Here is a 16,240-nt window from a genome sequence, read left to right as displayed (position 1 = left end):
TTAAGATGCTACAGGACTGCTTTTTTTGGTAAAGCTTCACAAGATTATTGAAGTTAGTTGACCTATATAAAGACTATAAAAATGGTTCTGTTTCTCTGATCCAGTTTGGGTCCTGACAAGACAACACAAGAGAAAGTTCATTCATCATCACTTGTGATTACACTGATTCTACAGAAGGTCTGGCTTGTGAAATCCAGAAGAAAAAATATTTCATTATTTGAGGCAGATATATCCTGTTAGCAGGAGCCAGACTAGTTCATTCTGCAGTAGTAATTTGCTCTGACAATAGTTTTATTTAGTAAAATGCCCTTCTAATCCTGTCAAACACGTTCTTAAAAACCATAATAGGATTAACTTTCTAAATATAAAGCCTGTATCATCCTCTTTAGAAGGTTTAACTCAGGGTTTCAACCCCTAAAGTTCTGTATGTTCTGAATAGCGAGTCTACAGCTTAAAGTCTTTTTCTGCAAGTTTAAAGTACTGTGCACAGGTCATATGTAACAAAATTGTCTTTAATTTAAAATAAAAGATGAAGTGTGCTCCCAGAGTTATCTTCCCTCCTAGACAAATCTGAAGCATGCAAGCAGATTATTCTCCCAAAATACTGTTTTGAACTACTGACTTATTTTCTATTTTGCACTCCAGTAATCATTTTGTTCACTAGCATTAACTTCCCTATGTGCAAGACACTGCCTTGCACAAATTCTCAGAATGCACTGTTTTGTACCACACAAGATAAATTAATCTCTCATTTGTTTAAAAAATTCAACAGGATTGCATCATTGTTGCAAAAATGTAATTTGCCACCTATTTCTATTACCTTTAAGAGTGTGGTCTTTGTTGGGTCCAGTTTAGAGTTGCACTCCACCTTTATGGAAAAAGAGTTAACATTTTATTTTTATCCTAGACCATTATTCTGTTCATTCATCATGGTTCTCTTATCCAGCAACTTTTTCCTTAATTGTTTTGTTCTTCCTGAATTTGATACACCTAAATATTGGGCTAGCTTTTACACACACACACACACACACACACACACACACACACACCCTTTTCTAAAAATACATACTCAATTTTTGTTCTCATCTATTAGTCCCACATGTACCTCTGTTAGCAAGGTATTTGGAGAGAGAGTTGTGTACTTCAAACTGTAGTGAGGAAACCTGTCTATTAGGTGGTCAAATCCAGTAAGCAGTTATATGGTCAGAGTGGACATTCCAAGTAAGGCACATTTGAGGTCAGTCATCTAAGGCTAGCTAAAAGTGACACTGCTTCCAGAGTAACCCAGGGAAACCCTCTATTTATCAGCTGAGAATTTGTAAGACAATCTGAAGGAAAATTAGCTCACTTTTCCTCAGTTAGCTCCTTACATCATGAGGTGTCATAAGTCATACCCAGACAGCACTGCAGACACTTAACTGACAGCTCTCTACTGGGTCAAAAGCAGGAACTTTCCTATATGGGGTGAGACTTTTTTCTTTTGTATTAATCAGTATGCAAAAAAACTAACTATTCATACCACAGCATCAACTGCAGGAGAACTGTCACCAACCACTAGCAACGAAGGGCATCTGCAGAGCAAAGAGGTACAAGGTGATAGTTATGTCCATGCTCATTTCAAACACTTCTATACTTTTGCCCTAGCTTTTCCCAAACTCCCCTTTAGTATGATTGGAAGGGCCTTGACCTGGTTGAATAGAAGCAAGAAATAGCATCTGCTTTCCCCAAAATATAACTGACTAGTTTTATTATTCAAGGACTCCTTTTATATGCTGAATCAAGCATTTTCTCCACTTATTTCCTGAATTCTTAGGCTTTTTTTTTTTTTTTTTTTTTTTTTTTTTTTTTTTTTTAAAAAAGGAAGTTAACCATTTCCTTGATATTTTTAAAAGGGTGGAATGAATTTGGTAGAATTTTATTTATGTAGCTTACCCATGAAGAAACTGGGTTCTCTTAGACAACGAGCAAGTTTGTCTTTATTCCTTCCCCAGGTAAATCAACGCTTTGTAAAAGCACTCATGCTTTTGTCACATTTACTTGTTCAAACTGCAAGGGGATTACTTTAAATGGCATAGCCTCCAAAATTAAGCCAGCTACATCTACATTCTAAACAAGTAGTTTAGACCTCTTGAACTGAGGTTTGCAGTCCTTCATGGATAGAACAAAAGCACTGTCTTTACTACATAATCTCCGCTTCAAGTACTACACATCTTAGACATGCTTCCCTTGTGGCTCTGGTCAGAACACAAGAAGATAGTTGAATCTTTGAAACTGCTCCTCCCCTAAGGCTAATGAAGTTTTAAAAACAGAATTAGTGAAGAGGTTGGACTATACAAGTTTGAGGGTCACTTTACACCTAACTTTGAGATGAAAGTCAAGAAACTTTTCCAGGAAGAATTTGCTCTGCCTCTTAAGTCCATGATGTGTACCAAGTTTTAACCCCAAGCAAACTTTTTAATCCACAAGTAGCAGCATATATCTGCAATTCTGAGTCTACCGGAGCTTTTATTTCCATTGCAAACCTGAAGCATGTACATGCAAAAAAAACCTTGGATCATACCACAGCACTGAGGATCTTTAATGTGTCTCCTTGCTGTACATAAACACTAATTTAGTTAACAAATCAGGATGCTTTTATTATGTTAAGCAATTGTAACTGGTAAAAATAGTACTTGGACAATCATTTTAGAGCTATATTTTCCGTTATACTATTTAAAATATGAAGTCTTGTATTTTAGTAAATGACAGTGAGAGCACACTCCTGCGGCTCTTTTGAGTAAAGATGATTGTTAATTTGACTCCTGAATCATTGATGTCTTGAGTATCAGTTTTGGAGAGACTGTTCCTGTCACAGCTTCCATGCCATTTATAGTTACTCAAAGATACCACAGATTTACATTTTTCCAATTCATATGAACCAGCAATACTTACTGCAGAGTAACAACATTTACCCCAGGAACAGGACGCTCAATCTCAAGATCTCTTCGACTGAAAATTAAGAAAAAGCTTTAATACATGGGAATTCAGGTTCTCATGCTAATAGCTATACATTTCTGAACAAGATATGTTCTCTCTAAAGAGCTTGTGTATATGAAATGAAAGCTTTAACTAAAATTTCTTTAAATTTGTAGTTTTGGATTAGCTAGCCACTGAAGTATTAAAAACCCTGTTGGTGGAGTCTCAAGTAGACTCTTTGATGGAGTTATGATTTGACATTGTTAGAGTGTACCTATGCTGCGTAAGTGGTATTTGGCAGTCCCTTGGCCGATTGCTTAATATGTTTCACTGGAAAGACTAAATGGACAGCAAAGTATATTACCTGTTGTATGAGTTGACAAAAAGATGAAGATTGGTTTGATTCATATCATTGACAATATGTTGGCGATAAGTATGGATCAGATCATGGTTGTTATGAATCTCTTCCTAGATTAAAAAAGTAGTGTCATTTAGTATTAGGATACTAGTATTCTAAATGGCATTGTAACATTGCTCTATTACAATGAAATTAGATTTATTAAAAACAAGCAAGACACTGAGAAGCTTGATCCTCGTGGGTGTTTTCAAACCAAACAGTAACATTTTTAGAAGTAATGCAAGTTGTCTGAAAGACCTGTTCCAAACTCAAGTGTATGGTTTTAGTAATTCAAGGATCTTAATTGCATAGCATTACATGGATTGACGTTTACATGTGCAGCATAATCAGCCTGAAATCCACATCCTTTCTAACAATCCAGAGGATAAGTAGTCATTAAAGAGATGCATAGCATCAAGCAATGGTTAAAAATGCTAAAAAACACTTAGGATTAAGAGACAGACTTTTAAAAACACCTCAGGTAAGGAATGTTTAGTAATTATGATGAGACCAATATGGATATTCATTTTTAACATCTATGCAAGAACTCAATTTTGCAAGAGGAACTAGTAAAGCTTCAAGGTCTTGAAACTTCACAAACTTTGGAAGATTAAGTCTCACTATACATGATCAAGAAAAAAGTATTTAGTATTTGACCAAAGGTAGGCAGTAGCATCTGATACCTCATCAGTAAGCACAATTGAGCCCAGAATCCCTGAGCTCAAGTAATCTGCAAGCCTTAGCCCCCTCCCACATGCTGGAATTATGGATATGCCACAACATGTAATCCCCTCAAACATTACAAATTTGCACTGTTGGGTGGCCAAAGGAATGGCTAGAATATTCCTGTTATGTTGTGACTGACACTCTGGCAGACCAATTGATGGTGACATTAGCATTCCCTACTGCATGAGAGCTGAACAAGTGGAGCCTCAGAGTAGCTTACCTTCCCAAAAAGGTGTGAAATGACCATATCTGGCAAGGCATGAGCCCATCCTGAAATCTAAACAGAGTTAAATGGGAGACATTAAACTGCTTAATCAAAAATGAGGATGTGTCAGCTGAAAGATCTCTGCTCTCCTGTGATTAGATCAGATATTTACTACTAATCATGTTAGAATGCACTAGAAGGGCAAGTAGCACAAACCACTCTGGAAAAGTCCTCGCAGCATATAGTTCTTGGACTTTACCTAGTGAGAGCACGTAAGTTAAATCTGGCAAACATAGCAGAGGGAGTAAGAATGTCCTATACTTCCTGTAATCATTTCTCTTAGCATGTCAGCTATCTCAAATTACTATGACAATTTGTCAACTAAATGCTACTCACAGGACAAACCATCTGCACCTGGATAGCATTCTTAAATTGGTACCCAAGAAACATGTAATAGATTGATCAGAGAAAAAAATTTTGCAAGGAAATAAGGGGCAAGATCCAACAGTACCACCTAACTAGGCTCAGTGATTCCAAATGAACATTGAGCTAAAGCACCAACATTCAGATAGAACTTGATGAGCCAAGGCTACTGGGTGAGGGTAAGTCAGCTATTATGCAAGCCAGTTAGCCCCATCCACTAAGTAGCTTTTAGTCCCTCCCCAGGTTGCAGGAAGGATAGAGCCCTAAAGATGTACTGTACATCAGGGTCAAGGGAACCTGACTGCATGGGGTTCAATATATACAGCCCGAAGGTTGACTCAGCAGGGGAGGGTGCCCAGGGGACAGAGCAGTCCTATACTCCCTGAGGGCAGCGCCCTTTGTATGTGTACATATGCCCCCTCCCTCCCAGGGGCTGTTGGGGAGCCAGCATGTTCGGATCACAGCCAGGCTGGAATTACTCCCCCTCCCACATTCCAGAGGCCAGTGGAGGGGGAAGAGTGGCTTCCCCAAGCCAGCGCTGGGCCAGCCTTTGTACATGCAGGGCTTGGCTCCTTGGCCAGCACCCCAGGTTCGAGGATCTTGGGCATTCCTAGGTCAAAGGCTGCCAGACAAAAAGCAACAAAGGAAGGAGGGAGCCTGCTGGCTTGCACAATGAAGTTTATTAGCTGATCCGAGATCCAAACCCCCACCCCCACCCCACCCCCGATCACCTCTCCATCCACAGCAAAACCTTTACAATAAAATGGACAACTAAGCTAGAGTATTCCTTTCTACTTAAGATGGAAAATTTAAAAAAACAAGCTACTCTTCAATATTTCAGCTACAATTTTAGTAAGAGAATACACGCTGGAAAAAGCTTAGCTAAAAACCTATCATTTTAAGGGCTTGCTGTTCAAGTGAAAAACCTCTTTGTATAATCTTGGAACAGATTTTGAACCCTTTTACCTTAGTTGCTGCCCAGTCCATCCATCCTTCTGCACAAGGGTTTATATTGATGAGAACCAGTCCTTCCACCATTTCTGGATTGTTCAGCTACAATTTAAGTCACATGAACATGTAAGTAGCCAAGTACAGATTGTAAAACAGGTTAACAGTAGAATTTAAGTTAGAAGGATAATCATTTTGGGGCAGGGTATTGGGAAATTTTTATCTTGTGAAAGATAAGCAGCAAGCTTATGCCTTTACACAAAGAAATTTGGCTGGACAAAACTTAAAATTTAACTTCGCCTTAAATTTAAGGTAGAGAATTACACTAGGAACAACCACACAGAAATTAACTGGGTAGAGCTCCAGGTTCAGAACAGATTTAATCTTTAGAATTAAAGCATCCTGCAGATTTCAATCTAAAAGCTGGACTACTTAAATAAGAGGGTATGGCAGAGTAAAAGTATACAGGATTAGCATAAAGGCTTTAAGAAAGCGCCATGAAAAAGCAAAACAAAAACACACTTACCGCAAACCTAGTTAAGATGTAGGCACCAGCTCCAGTTCCCATTCCGATAACACTTTTCAGCCTACATAGAGCAGTTACGTGCAATAAAACAAAAGAGAAAGTGTCAGTAAACTGGGAGAAAAGTGTTCCAGTCAACCAGTTTCTTCCTTTTAAGTCCCACCTACAAGTCTGTTCATGTTTATTATCGAGCAGGTCAGAAGCTAATGAAAAAACCTGTCAACTGCATTGACTTCAACAATTTACACAATTGACAGATCTCCTAGCAGTTAGAGTAACTCAGTGCTCTTGGCTCAGCTCAAGAGTTATATTCATGGGACATTTGTCCATTTGTATTGTAGTATAATGCCAGTTACGTTGGGTGAGCTATAGCAAATAAATATTCTCTTGTCATTGAAAGCTGCTGGTCTCTTCTAGAATCAGAACAAAAGAGACGTCTTTCTAGATGCGTGTCAAAATAAGACTCATTTTAGATGACCTCTAGTGAATACTAGAGAACAATATCAACCCAACCTTTTCTGTTTTCTGAAAGGCTATCAAGCAATAAAAATTACCACAATACTCATAAAACTACTTTAAGTTTAGGATAACTTGAACAACATACACACTTCAAGAGATGAACAGTAGCAGTTTCAGTTCAATGCTAATTAAAGCATTCACCACAATGGAGTAAACACACACAATAAGACAAAAAAAAAAAAAATCAAACGAAACATCTTTCACAAAAAACAAGTAATACCATATTGTTTAAAAATCTGACATGAAACTAATGCACTCTAGCCAGTGATAAGCAGAAAAACAATATGCTTATGTTTGGTAAATATTCATCTGAAAACACATTAGATTGTCTTGTTCTGAAGCTAGGTGCTAAGAATTTTCAGCAAGTTGGAGATCTTATGCTAAGCTATGTACATATGTGATCACAATAAGTTTTCAAAACAACTTTCCCTATCACCTTTGGGGTAGGGAAATAGTAAATACAAAAAGGAATTCTGTCCAAATTTCTGCACCAGGAACAATTTAAACAAATGAGAAATTCTGCCCATGGACAGACTGAACAAGAATTAAGAGACTTTTCAGAGCATGGTGAAGTGTCAGTAAAATTAGAACAATTAGAAAGACAAGACAAATGCAATATAGAGGAAGACAAAAAACCCTCAAACCAGTGAAACTCTTTCTTAAAGAAAGAAAAGGCTGTGTCTACACTACTAGTCTGATGTTTCCTATAGGCTGTGTGTACACTAGTTCCCAACTTTGAGGGGGGCATGGTAAGTAGGGTGTCTCCCCTACAGCAGCTTTGCCAAGTTTACTCATTACTAATCTGACACTACTTCCCATGCCCCCTTTGAAGTTGGGAGCTACTGTAGACATAACCAAGGAGTTGTGAAACTGAGAAACAGCATTAGAAGTGGGACAGTCCCCTAAAGTCAGGAGAACTTGTCTTACCTATTCAGCACACCACCCTCTAAACAAAACTATCAGAACTGCACCAAGACCAAAATAGAAGCCGAATGATTAGTAAACTTTCTACTCACCCCAACTGTTTTAGGATCAAAGGGAGCATTTCAGCCAGCTGATCCATGGAGGGATACATGTATCTATGGGGGGTGGGGGGAAGAGGAGGAGGAGGAGGAGTAGACACAAAAAATTTGGTAATTCATGCCAGTAGGTTTTCATCACTAGAGCAAACAAGGCATTTTATGACAAGTATGAAGAGGTAGGTGTTGCAACAGTAATATTTTGTACTTCTGGCCCCATTCAGACAAGGATCTGAAAAGGACTGGACTGTCACAAACAAATAAGCCTTTGCCCTTGTACAATGGAGCAGTCATCTTATTTGCACATTTGTTTTGTAACAACTCAGGGTTCAGGACAAGGGAGACCCAGGTTTTCATCCCTGCTCTGCCTGATTTGAACCAAAGACAAAAGAGCCATTCCACAGTGTGAAAAATTAAATATTGGTCCAGAAAAAACTGACTAACATTAGGATGCTTCACCTGGTGTGTGCCTTAAACCTGAAATTGTAGGATGTCTTCTCCCCCAGATCCTGGCTAATGTGTTTTTGCAAAGTGGTCTCCAGATTTGTTGGACTCATAAGAGCAGTCATCTGGGTCAGACCCTAGGCCCATTGAGCCTAATATCCTGTTTCCAACAGTGACAAGGTACTTGGCCTCCTATTCCCCCAAACCACTATATTTTCACAAAGGACACTGTCCCAGTGATGGGGGACTACCACCATTGCATCCCCCCCTTCCCCTCCCTCCCCCCAGCCACCTGGGCAAGTTCCATAGGCCATGACCTGGTCACTTAAGCTTAACTTTGTATACAGTTGCTGCTAGAGCACTAGTCTGGGTGCATGGCCGCAGCGTCACTGAAACATGACCCATCATCGCTCTATACAGACAGGCCAAGTTTCAGCAAGTGGCACGCAAACTGGTTTGTGGGGTTGCAATGCCAATCAAATAGGGAGAAGCTGACAAAGGGGCAGCTGGGACAAATAGTGCTGTGACATGGCATACAAGATGTCCTGTACACTACCATACAGGAAGATTTTACAGAGAACTACCCCCTGGTAGCACCTGCTCATGCATCAAGCAGAAAAGGAGAACTTCCTGGCAGAGGGAAAGTTCTCTGCAGGAGGACTGGGGCCGGGGGGGGGGGGGGGGCGGGGGCGTAGGGTGGGGAAATGAGCAGGGACCAGAATGGGGTCCCAGTAGGGAGGCAGTGGCTAGACTTTGCCACACTAACACACCAGTAAGAAGCCAATAGCTGAACTGACACCACTGCAGGCTATGAAAAAGCATTTTAAAAGATATTTCTACTGCCAAAGGGGGCTTAACAACATATGCTAAGAAAAACTAGCACAGGTGAAGAACCTAATCCAGTGGTCCTGCCTGATACTGAACTGACATTCCCAAAATGGACTACTCAAAGTGACAGCAAGCACTAAGGGATGGGGAACCCCCAGCCCATGGTCTTGATATGGCTCACAGCTTGCCTGGATTCACCTCCCAAGACTTGGGGGTCCCCTCCACACCATCTGGCCTTGAAGGGGAAGTATGGAGCCTTGAGCCTCACAGGCTGGAGTCCAGCATCCAGAACCAGAAAGTGGTTCTGTCGCTACCAGAATTCTGGCCAAAGCAGCAGGGGAGCAGTCTAGCACACCAAGCTACGTGCGCCCTGGGAGGCTACACCAGGTAATGCCCCCAAACTGTCTTCACTTTTATCCTGCATCCTCTCTCCTGGGCCCCACACTTTATTTTCTGCCTCACCCCCTGAGCCGAGGGAGGCCCACAAAACCATGAGGTGAGTGCTTAGCCACTCCTCACCTCCCATTTTCCAGTTAGGGACCACATAAGTGAGGTGATTCATCCAGACACGAGTGGTTCCTGACATTTTCCTGTGGGTCAGTAGCCCCCAACCCAAGTTCCCCACCCTTGCACTGAAAAGGAAGAAACACTAAACCTCATGCAGAAATTGCATTGTTTCCTAGAATACTCTTGGCTCTGACACATGCACATACACTATGGCCAGACAGACACTAGGAACTTTTGAAATAATGTCAAAGAGTTGTGATTTTCTCTAAGGGGACCACATTTCTATAGTGGTAACACTTCAGTGTAGATCTAGTTATACTGGTAAGAACAACTTGACAGTGTGCCTAATTTCATTGACTTACATGCTCTAGCTTAGAACTGGGGCTGCATGTCTATGACACCATTTTAATTCCTAGGGCTTTTTAAGTATGTTACAGGAGATGGGCTATGTTAGCTGTTAACATAAGAATGTCCATACTGGTTGCTTTGAAGCACAAAATTCACAGGACTCCGAGACAAAGCCACTGCACCAAGAAGTACAATGAATTCACATAAGATCAGATCATCAGCTGCTTAAAAAAAAAAATCAGTGTACTTTTCACTGATGTAAGTGAAGCTTATTAGTTTGTCAGCTGAGAATCTGGCCCACAATCCTTTCAAATAAGACCATTCACTGCCACACCAGGTTAAAAGTAAGGGATCTAGATGGACTTAAAACCCTGGGTAAAATTCATTAGTACTACTATACTCCACATTCGGCTAGGCATAGGATTTCCTTGCCCTCTCTTTTGTCTGTTAGGAGCTCCTCTATATCATATTGAGCCTTACCCAAAAGGCATCTATCTTGATTTAGGGTAATCCTGTCTTATTTGGCTAAAACACTGCACACAGACCCTTTGATCAAGATGATCCTTTAAGGCATTGGCAGGCTTTACTAGTGCAAAGACTTATATTGAGCAGGATACACAAAGGATTGCCAGAAGGGCTACAAGACAATGCTCGGGAGTGAGCAGTGTAAGATGTATAAGGCATCCTATTAAGAAACTATTTTTGTTAATATTCAACAAATTGGATTTCTATGTAGCACTACCACGTTAATCAAATCTGTTCACTAGCACTTCCCATTTTACACTTCTAAAGAAAGTAACCAGTCTCAATGCGTTAGCATCAAATACTTTACACTGTTAAACAGGCTATAGATTTAATATTATGTTTGTGTTTTGGATAGATACAAGTATACAGAGAAGGTACAAGTCTACTGCAACACAGGAATAAAGAGACTGAAAATATTCTTTGCAGATGAATTATAGAGTGACTGAAGCACAGACTAGGTTGAGAGCCACTTTGGGAGCATAGTCTTGTTGCTCTTACAGGATGGAGGAAGAACTAAATTAGACCCAGATTCTGATCTCCAATCTCACTGTTTACTTGTGTGGAGATTCACTACCCATTACAGTTCAGAACCTACAAATGCTTCCATGATTTTTTTTTTTTTTTAAAAACCCAACTGCAGCTCAAGATTATTATTTGACCAGTTAAACCAACTCTGCAAGCACTAAGATTTTTTCTCTCCCCAGTTCCAACTCACCCAGCTGGGAAAGATGCTGCTCGATGGTGCTGACCTGGCGCATCAACATGGCAGACTGCAAAGTGTTGTGTTATTTCCTGCATATCTTCAAAGTTGAAGAGGGGGTTGAAGCAAGTTTTGTCTGTAAGAGGAAAAGGGAAGTAATGGTCATTACATTCAAGAGGGAATGGCTTTTGCAAATCTAGCTAGCACAAGAAACTTATTTGAAAGGTTTTTAAATGACCAGTTTTGTCTAAACTTCTGGGCAAATATCAGATTTCAGCAATTTACAACATGGTTCAACCAGCTCAACTATGCTGCATTCCTGAGTGACTGGCAACTAACAATAGTGAGTAACAAAATCATGCTCCACTAATAAAAAAGCAAGCTAATATCATTTAGTGTCTTGAGACAGACAACTGAATAATTTCCCCTGGAAATTCACATTAAGTTATTGTGGGGCTTTGGGTCAATTTGTGGCAGACCAAAATATTGAGGAACTTCCTTCTATGTAAAGAAGAAATTAGAAATAAGTATTTAGCCAAGGATCTGAATTTAAAAAAAAAAATAAGACAACTGCCATCTTTACTTGATTTTAGTCATCTTTCAAGCTAACCAAAAAGTGGGGAGGGCAACAAAGTAAATCCAAGAAGTGGTGGAGTTGACAGCCATTTTTGCAGCTTTCACTCATCTGCATGTCAAAAGACTGCAAGTTATCAAATTGAACCTTTCTAATCCAGCACTCTTGGGCAATATCCACAATCCAACCTGCATTTTAATTAGCCAGATGACCACTTCACATGAGCAGGGCCAAGTTTCATGGTCTCGTAGATGTAGCCATATAGGTAAACTACTGCTTTACAAGAAGTCTACAGAAGCTAATGTTGGAAGAGATGTTCTGACAAAACTGTTGACAGATTGCATCTACCACATAAAATACTATCCACGTTTTGACCCACTCAGGTCAGTCAAAGGAACACCTCCCCCACCACCCCAGCATCTACACAGCTTTTGTTTGTTGACAAAACAGTGTAGACACAGCCAGAGTTTTGAGAGCAAGCCTGGGTTTTTGCTGACACAATTCAAGGACCCACAAAAGACATTTTGTTGACAGCCTCGAGAAAACAGAGCACTCTCCCCTCCCCGCCCGGCCTGCCAGCATTATGCCTCTCTGCATTGAGAAATCATACTGTCAGAGTTCTGTTGACAAAAGTGTAGTGTTGACACTCCAGGGCCCTTTTGTCAACAGGGCTTCCAGTTCACTGGGCAGCCCTGTTTGGCTCACCAGAAGTTCTGCAATGTGCCAGGAGAGGGCCAAGCAGCCTGGCTGCACTCTGTCAAGAGTGGATTGCTCTTCCAATTTACTGTTACATGTAGACAATCTGTTGACAGAAGTTTTGCTGTTAGTGAAGTCTGCTGACAGACTGACAGATGATGTCAGCGTAGACACTCCACAAGTTTTGTCTACTAAAGTCTTTAGTGTAGACATAGCCTATAAGCCCAGTAAGCAGTGGAAGTGTTGGTAATGCTGCTAGACAATACTGATCTCCTGTGGTCTGGCAAATTAGTTTGTTTGGCACCAGTCAGATCCTGAGGGTGGCAGACTAGAGAGGTTCCATCTGTAGTCTGATGTTTCCTATGGGACTTACAAGTAGCCTACATAAAAGTGAAGATATTTTATGGGACTACTATCAAGCAGATTAGGACCAAAACTTAGGCTTCTGTAGAAAAATGAACTTCTAATTTTAACACTTCAGCAGAAGCTTGACAGGTTTATTTCCTTTTGAACTTCACCTGAACACCTGCAGGTTTGCACTAGGGTAGTCTGCTTGTAACTACCATAGGGAACAGACTACAAGGCACAAGGATTTATACAGAGGGGAAAAAAGGCACCTAGAATTCAAGACATTGTGTTCCTTAGAACAGGTTATTAACAGGGTCTTGTCTATGAGAGGCAAGAATACCTCCCCACATTCAAGATAAGCCTTTTGATGTCTTTTACCTTAGCAGAAAGTTTGTGAAGGGGCACCACTTTCTATTCAGCCACACCATGGCCGTGTCTACACTAGCCCCAAACTTCAAAATGGCCAGGCAAATGGCCATTTTGAAGTTTACTAATGAAGCGCTGAAACGCATATTCAGCGCTTCATTAGCATGCAGGCAGCCGCAGCACTTCAAAATTGACGCGCCTCGCCGCTGCGCGGCTCATCCCAACTGGGCTCCTTTTCGAAAGGACCCCGCCTACTTCCAAGTCCCCTGCGAATAAGGGGACGTGGGGAATAAGGGGACTTCAAAATTGACGCGCCTCGCTGCTGCGCAGCTCGTCCCGACGGGGCTCCTTTTCGAAAGGACCCCGCCTACTTCCAAGTCCCCTGCGAATAAGGGGACGTGGGGAATAAGGGGACTTGGAAGTAGGCGGGGTCCTTTCGAAAAGGAGCCCCATCGGGACGAGCTGCGCAGCAGCGAGGCGCGTCAATTTTGAAGTGCCGCAGCCGCCCGCATGCTAATGAAGCGCTGAATATGCATTTCAGCACTTCATTAGTAAACTTCGAAATGGCCATTTGCCTGGCTATTTCAAAGTTTGGGGCTAGTGCAGATGTAGCCCATGGTATGTATGGGCTAACTACCAGCTAGGAAGACTTAAAATGGACCCTTCATTCATCAATACCTCCATGATTTGTTGCATACAATGAAGTCTAGAATGCAGTAGAGACCAATGGGGAGCAATGCAGACTGTGCAACAGTTTACTGACAATCTTAATTTTACTCCTAAAGAATAGTACGCTGCAAGGATCATGGCAGGCTGTAAATTAAAGAACCACAAAGTGGCTGGCTGCATCATGGTGCTGTGGGGTACGGAATGGAGGGAAAAAAAATCCTTACTTACGATTCAATCCAATATCATGGTATGTTAAGATGGCAGGCCTGCTTCCTTTGGGAGTCCCACACACAGTAACACGAACAGAGCCATGCAGAGTCTCAACATCTTGCTCCTGCAAACAAGGAACAGAAGCAATTTAAACGCTGCACTCAATATTGCTATATCTTCATCATGCACATCCAGCATAATTCAAACTTTGAACGAAGTGAAACAAAAAACCTCTAGGAACTTTTAGAAATAGTCAGACTTTTGATAGACACCACATTTTTTTTATTTTATGAGATAGATATCAAGAGCACTAGATGGTGTTACAGATGTGTTTTAAATATCAGACTGATTAAGATGGGTGTGGAGGGAAAGGGGGCCTTCACTTGCTGCTTCTGAATGCCAAACTATTACAGATGGAAAGTCATTGTCAGGCCTATGTTTCTCATTAAGCAATCATTAGCTGTTGTTGCGGTTCAGTCGTGCTAGTGTCTTAAATCCTTGCAGATGTTAGTTTGACAAACAACTGATCTCTTTTCTACTCTTTACCCTAAGTCTCCTTGCATTCTAAGTATCAAAAAAGGTGGCAGAGATTGTGGGAGGGGAGATAGATAGAAGTCTGTGGAACTTCTGTTGACGTAAATTGACTATAGTGTAGACAACTAAATGCTTAGCTTGTAATGTTGACTTACATTACATATTCATAGCATAGAAAAATAGATGTTTTTTCACTCCCTAATCTAAAACAAGGGGAAAAAGGAATGCAAGCCAAAAATAGAGAATAACTTAAGTAGGTATTATTTAACCTAAATATGTTCAAGTTTGTAGAGGCTCAAATTCATCCTAAGGTACCTGAGGACCCAGCAAAAAACCAATTAACCACTATCCCCCAGAACTCATGAGGATAAATGAAGTCCGCATAAGTGATAGAGAAGGGCAAACAAATAGTTTTTAAGAAAGTGGAACACAGACCTGAGAAATTAAACAGTCTAACTTTGATAACTTGTTCTAGCATCTTTGAGTATTAAGCAGTCAGTCAATTTGTAAGCACCTAGAGCAGTCATTCCTAACCTTCTCTAGTGTGGACCCCCAGTCACCCCCTCCAAACCATTGCAGACAACCAAAGCCAATTCTAGCTGCTATGGACACTTCATTAAAATGAAAAGGAAACCACAGTTTAGACTTTTGGACAGCAGTTAACATTGGAAGATAGTTTTTTTTAAATAAATTGCAGTTACACACTTTTCTATGATCATTTTTCTCTCCTCAGCCCACGACCCATTGCAATACCCTCACAGACCCAGGGGTCTGTGGAAACTACACTGGGAACCACTGATCTAGAGAGTTAAGTAATAGCAAACTACGGTAAACGCTAAATTAAACAGACCCTGATTTAATGGGCTTCCAAAATAGATGCTGCCTGCCAGCCCCAGCCCCTCAAAATAAATGCCAGAGACTCAGCCACTGGAGCAGTCACATGTGGCTAGGGGAGGTGGGGGCGGGGCAGGCTGTGGCAGGACACAGCAGCATTCCTTCCCCATCCCTGCACATGCAAAGTGTGTTGGTGCCCAGCTGCCACTACCTACAATGATGCTGAGCAGCAGCTGCCGTGTTAGAGGCTGCTGCCTTCACATGGGTGACTTGAAGCCTGGCACTGGATAAGCCACACCATCGAGTGTTCAGAGAGCCATTGGAGGTGTAAGGAACCAGGACAACATGAAGCTCCTCTCCCAGTAATTGCGAGAGGGTAATGGACATGTGAGGGGGAGAAGGGAACATGGCATGGAAGAAGATGAAGTGAGTGATGGGCTTGGAAGGTCAGTGCATCGTCACATATTATAACCATTTGGATTTAACAAACTTTTGGAATTAATGGGTACCCCTTCCCCTCATAAGTCTATGAATATGTAATGTAAGCCCACATTACAAGATAAGCATTCGGTTGTCTACACTATTGTCAGCTTATGTGAACAGAGTGTTTACTGGAATGCCAAAACATCCTCCTCTGCTTCTTTGACAGGGTGACTGGTTTAGTGAATGGGGGAGAGCACCAGACCTATTTGATAATCTTTCCATAGTCCCACTTAATTTCTATTTGTGCACTAGGGAAGTGGAGTTTAGATGAAGTTGAGATTGGTGTACAAAACTGGCTGTAAGACTGTGCTCAAATAGTTACCAATAGCTAGCTATCAAACACAGGACATATCTACTGCCATCCTACAAAGGTTAGTCCTGGGTCTGAAACTATTCAATACTTTCACTAGTAACTTGAATACAGGGATGGAAAGTATGATCATACAATCTGCTGACAAA

General features: G+C 41.1%; 1 protein-coding gene across 1 annotated transcript in view; it reads right to left on the bottom strand.

Moving 5' to 3' along the window:
• The window catches only part of NDRG1 (N-myc downstream regulated 1), a 68,863-nt gene that overhangs the window by 8,234 nt on the left and 44,389 nt on the right, over positions 1–16,240 (bottom strand). The window contains exons 5-14 of the mRNA XM_074986634.1: positions 13,949–14,054; positions 11,083–11,203; positions 7,713–7,775; positions 6,181–6,241; positions 5,673–5,759; positions 4,299–4,355; positions 3,320–3,423; positions 2,932–2,988; positions 1,520–1,571; positions 821–868 (exon numbers count right to left, since the gene is read on the bottom strand). Of these exons, the coding sequence (XP_074842735.1) occupies positions 821–868; positions 1,520–1,571; positions 2,932–2,988; positions 3,320–3,423; positions 4,299–4,355; positions 5,673–5,759; positions 6,181–6,241; positions 7,713–7,775; positions 11,083–11,203; positions 13,949–14,054 (756 nt within the window). The remainder of the gene's footprint in view (positions 1–820; positions 869–1,519; positions 1,572–2,931; positions 2,989–3,319; positions 3,424–4,298; positions 4,356–5,672; positions 5,760–6,180; positions 6,242–7,712; positions 7,776–11,082; positions 11,204–13,948; positions 14,055–16,240) is intronic.

The sequence above is a fragment of the Carettochelys insculpta genome, chromosome 2 (assembly GCF_033958435.1).
Source record: "Carettochelys insculpta isolate YL-2023 chromosome 2, ASM3395843v1, whole genome shotgun sequence".
In the NCBI taxonomy this organism is placed as follows: domain Eukaryota; kingdom Metazoa; phylum Chordata; order Testudines; family Carettochelyidae; genus Carettochelys; species Carettochelys insculpta.
This window is presented reverse-complemented; position numbering and strand designations above follow the sequence as displayed.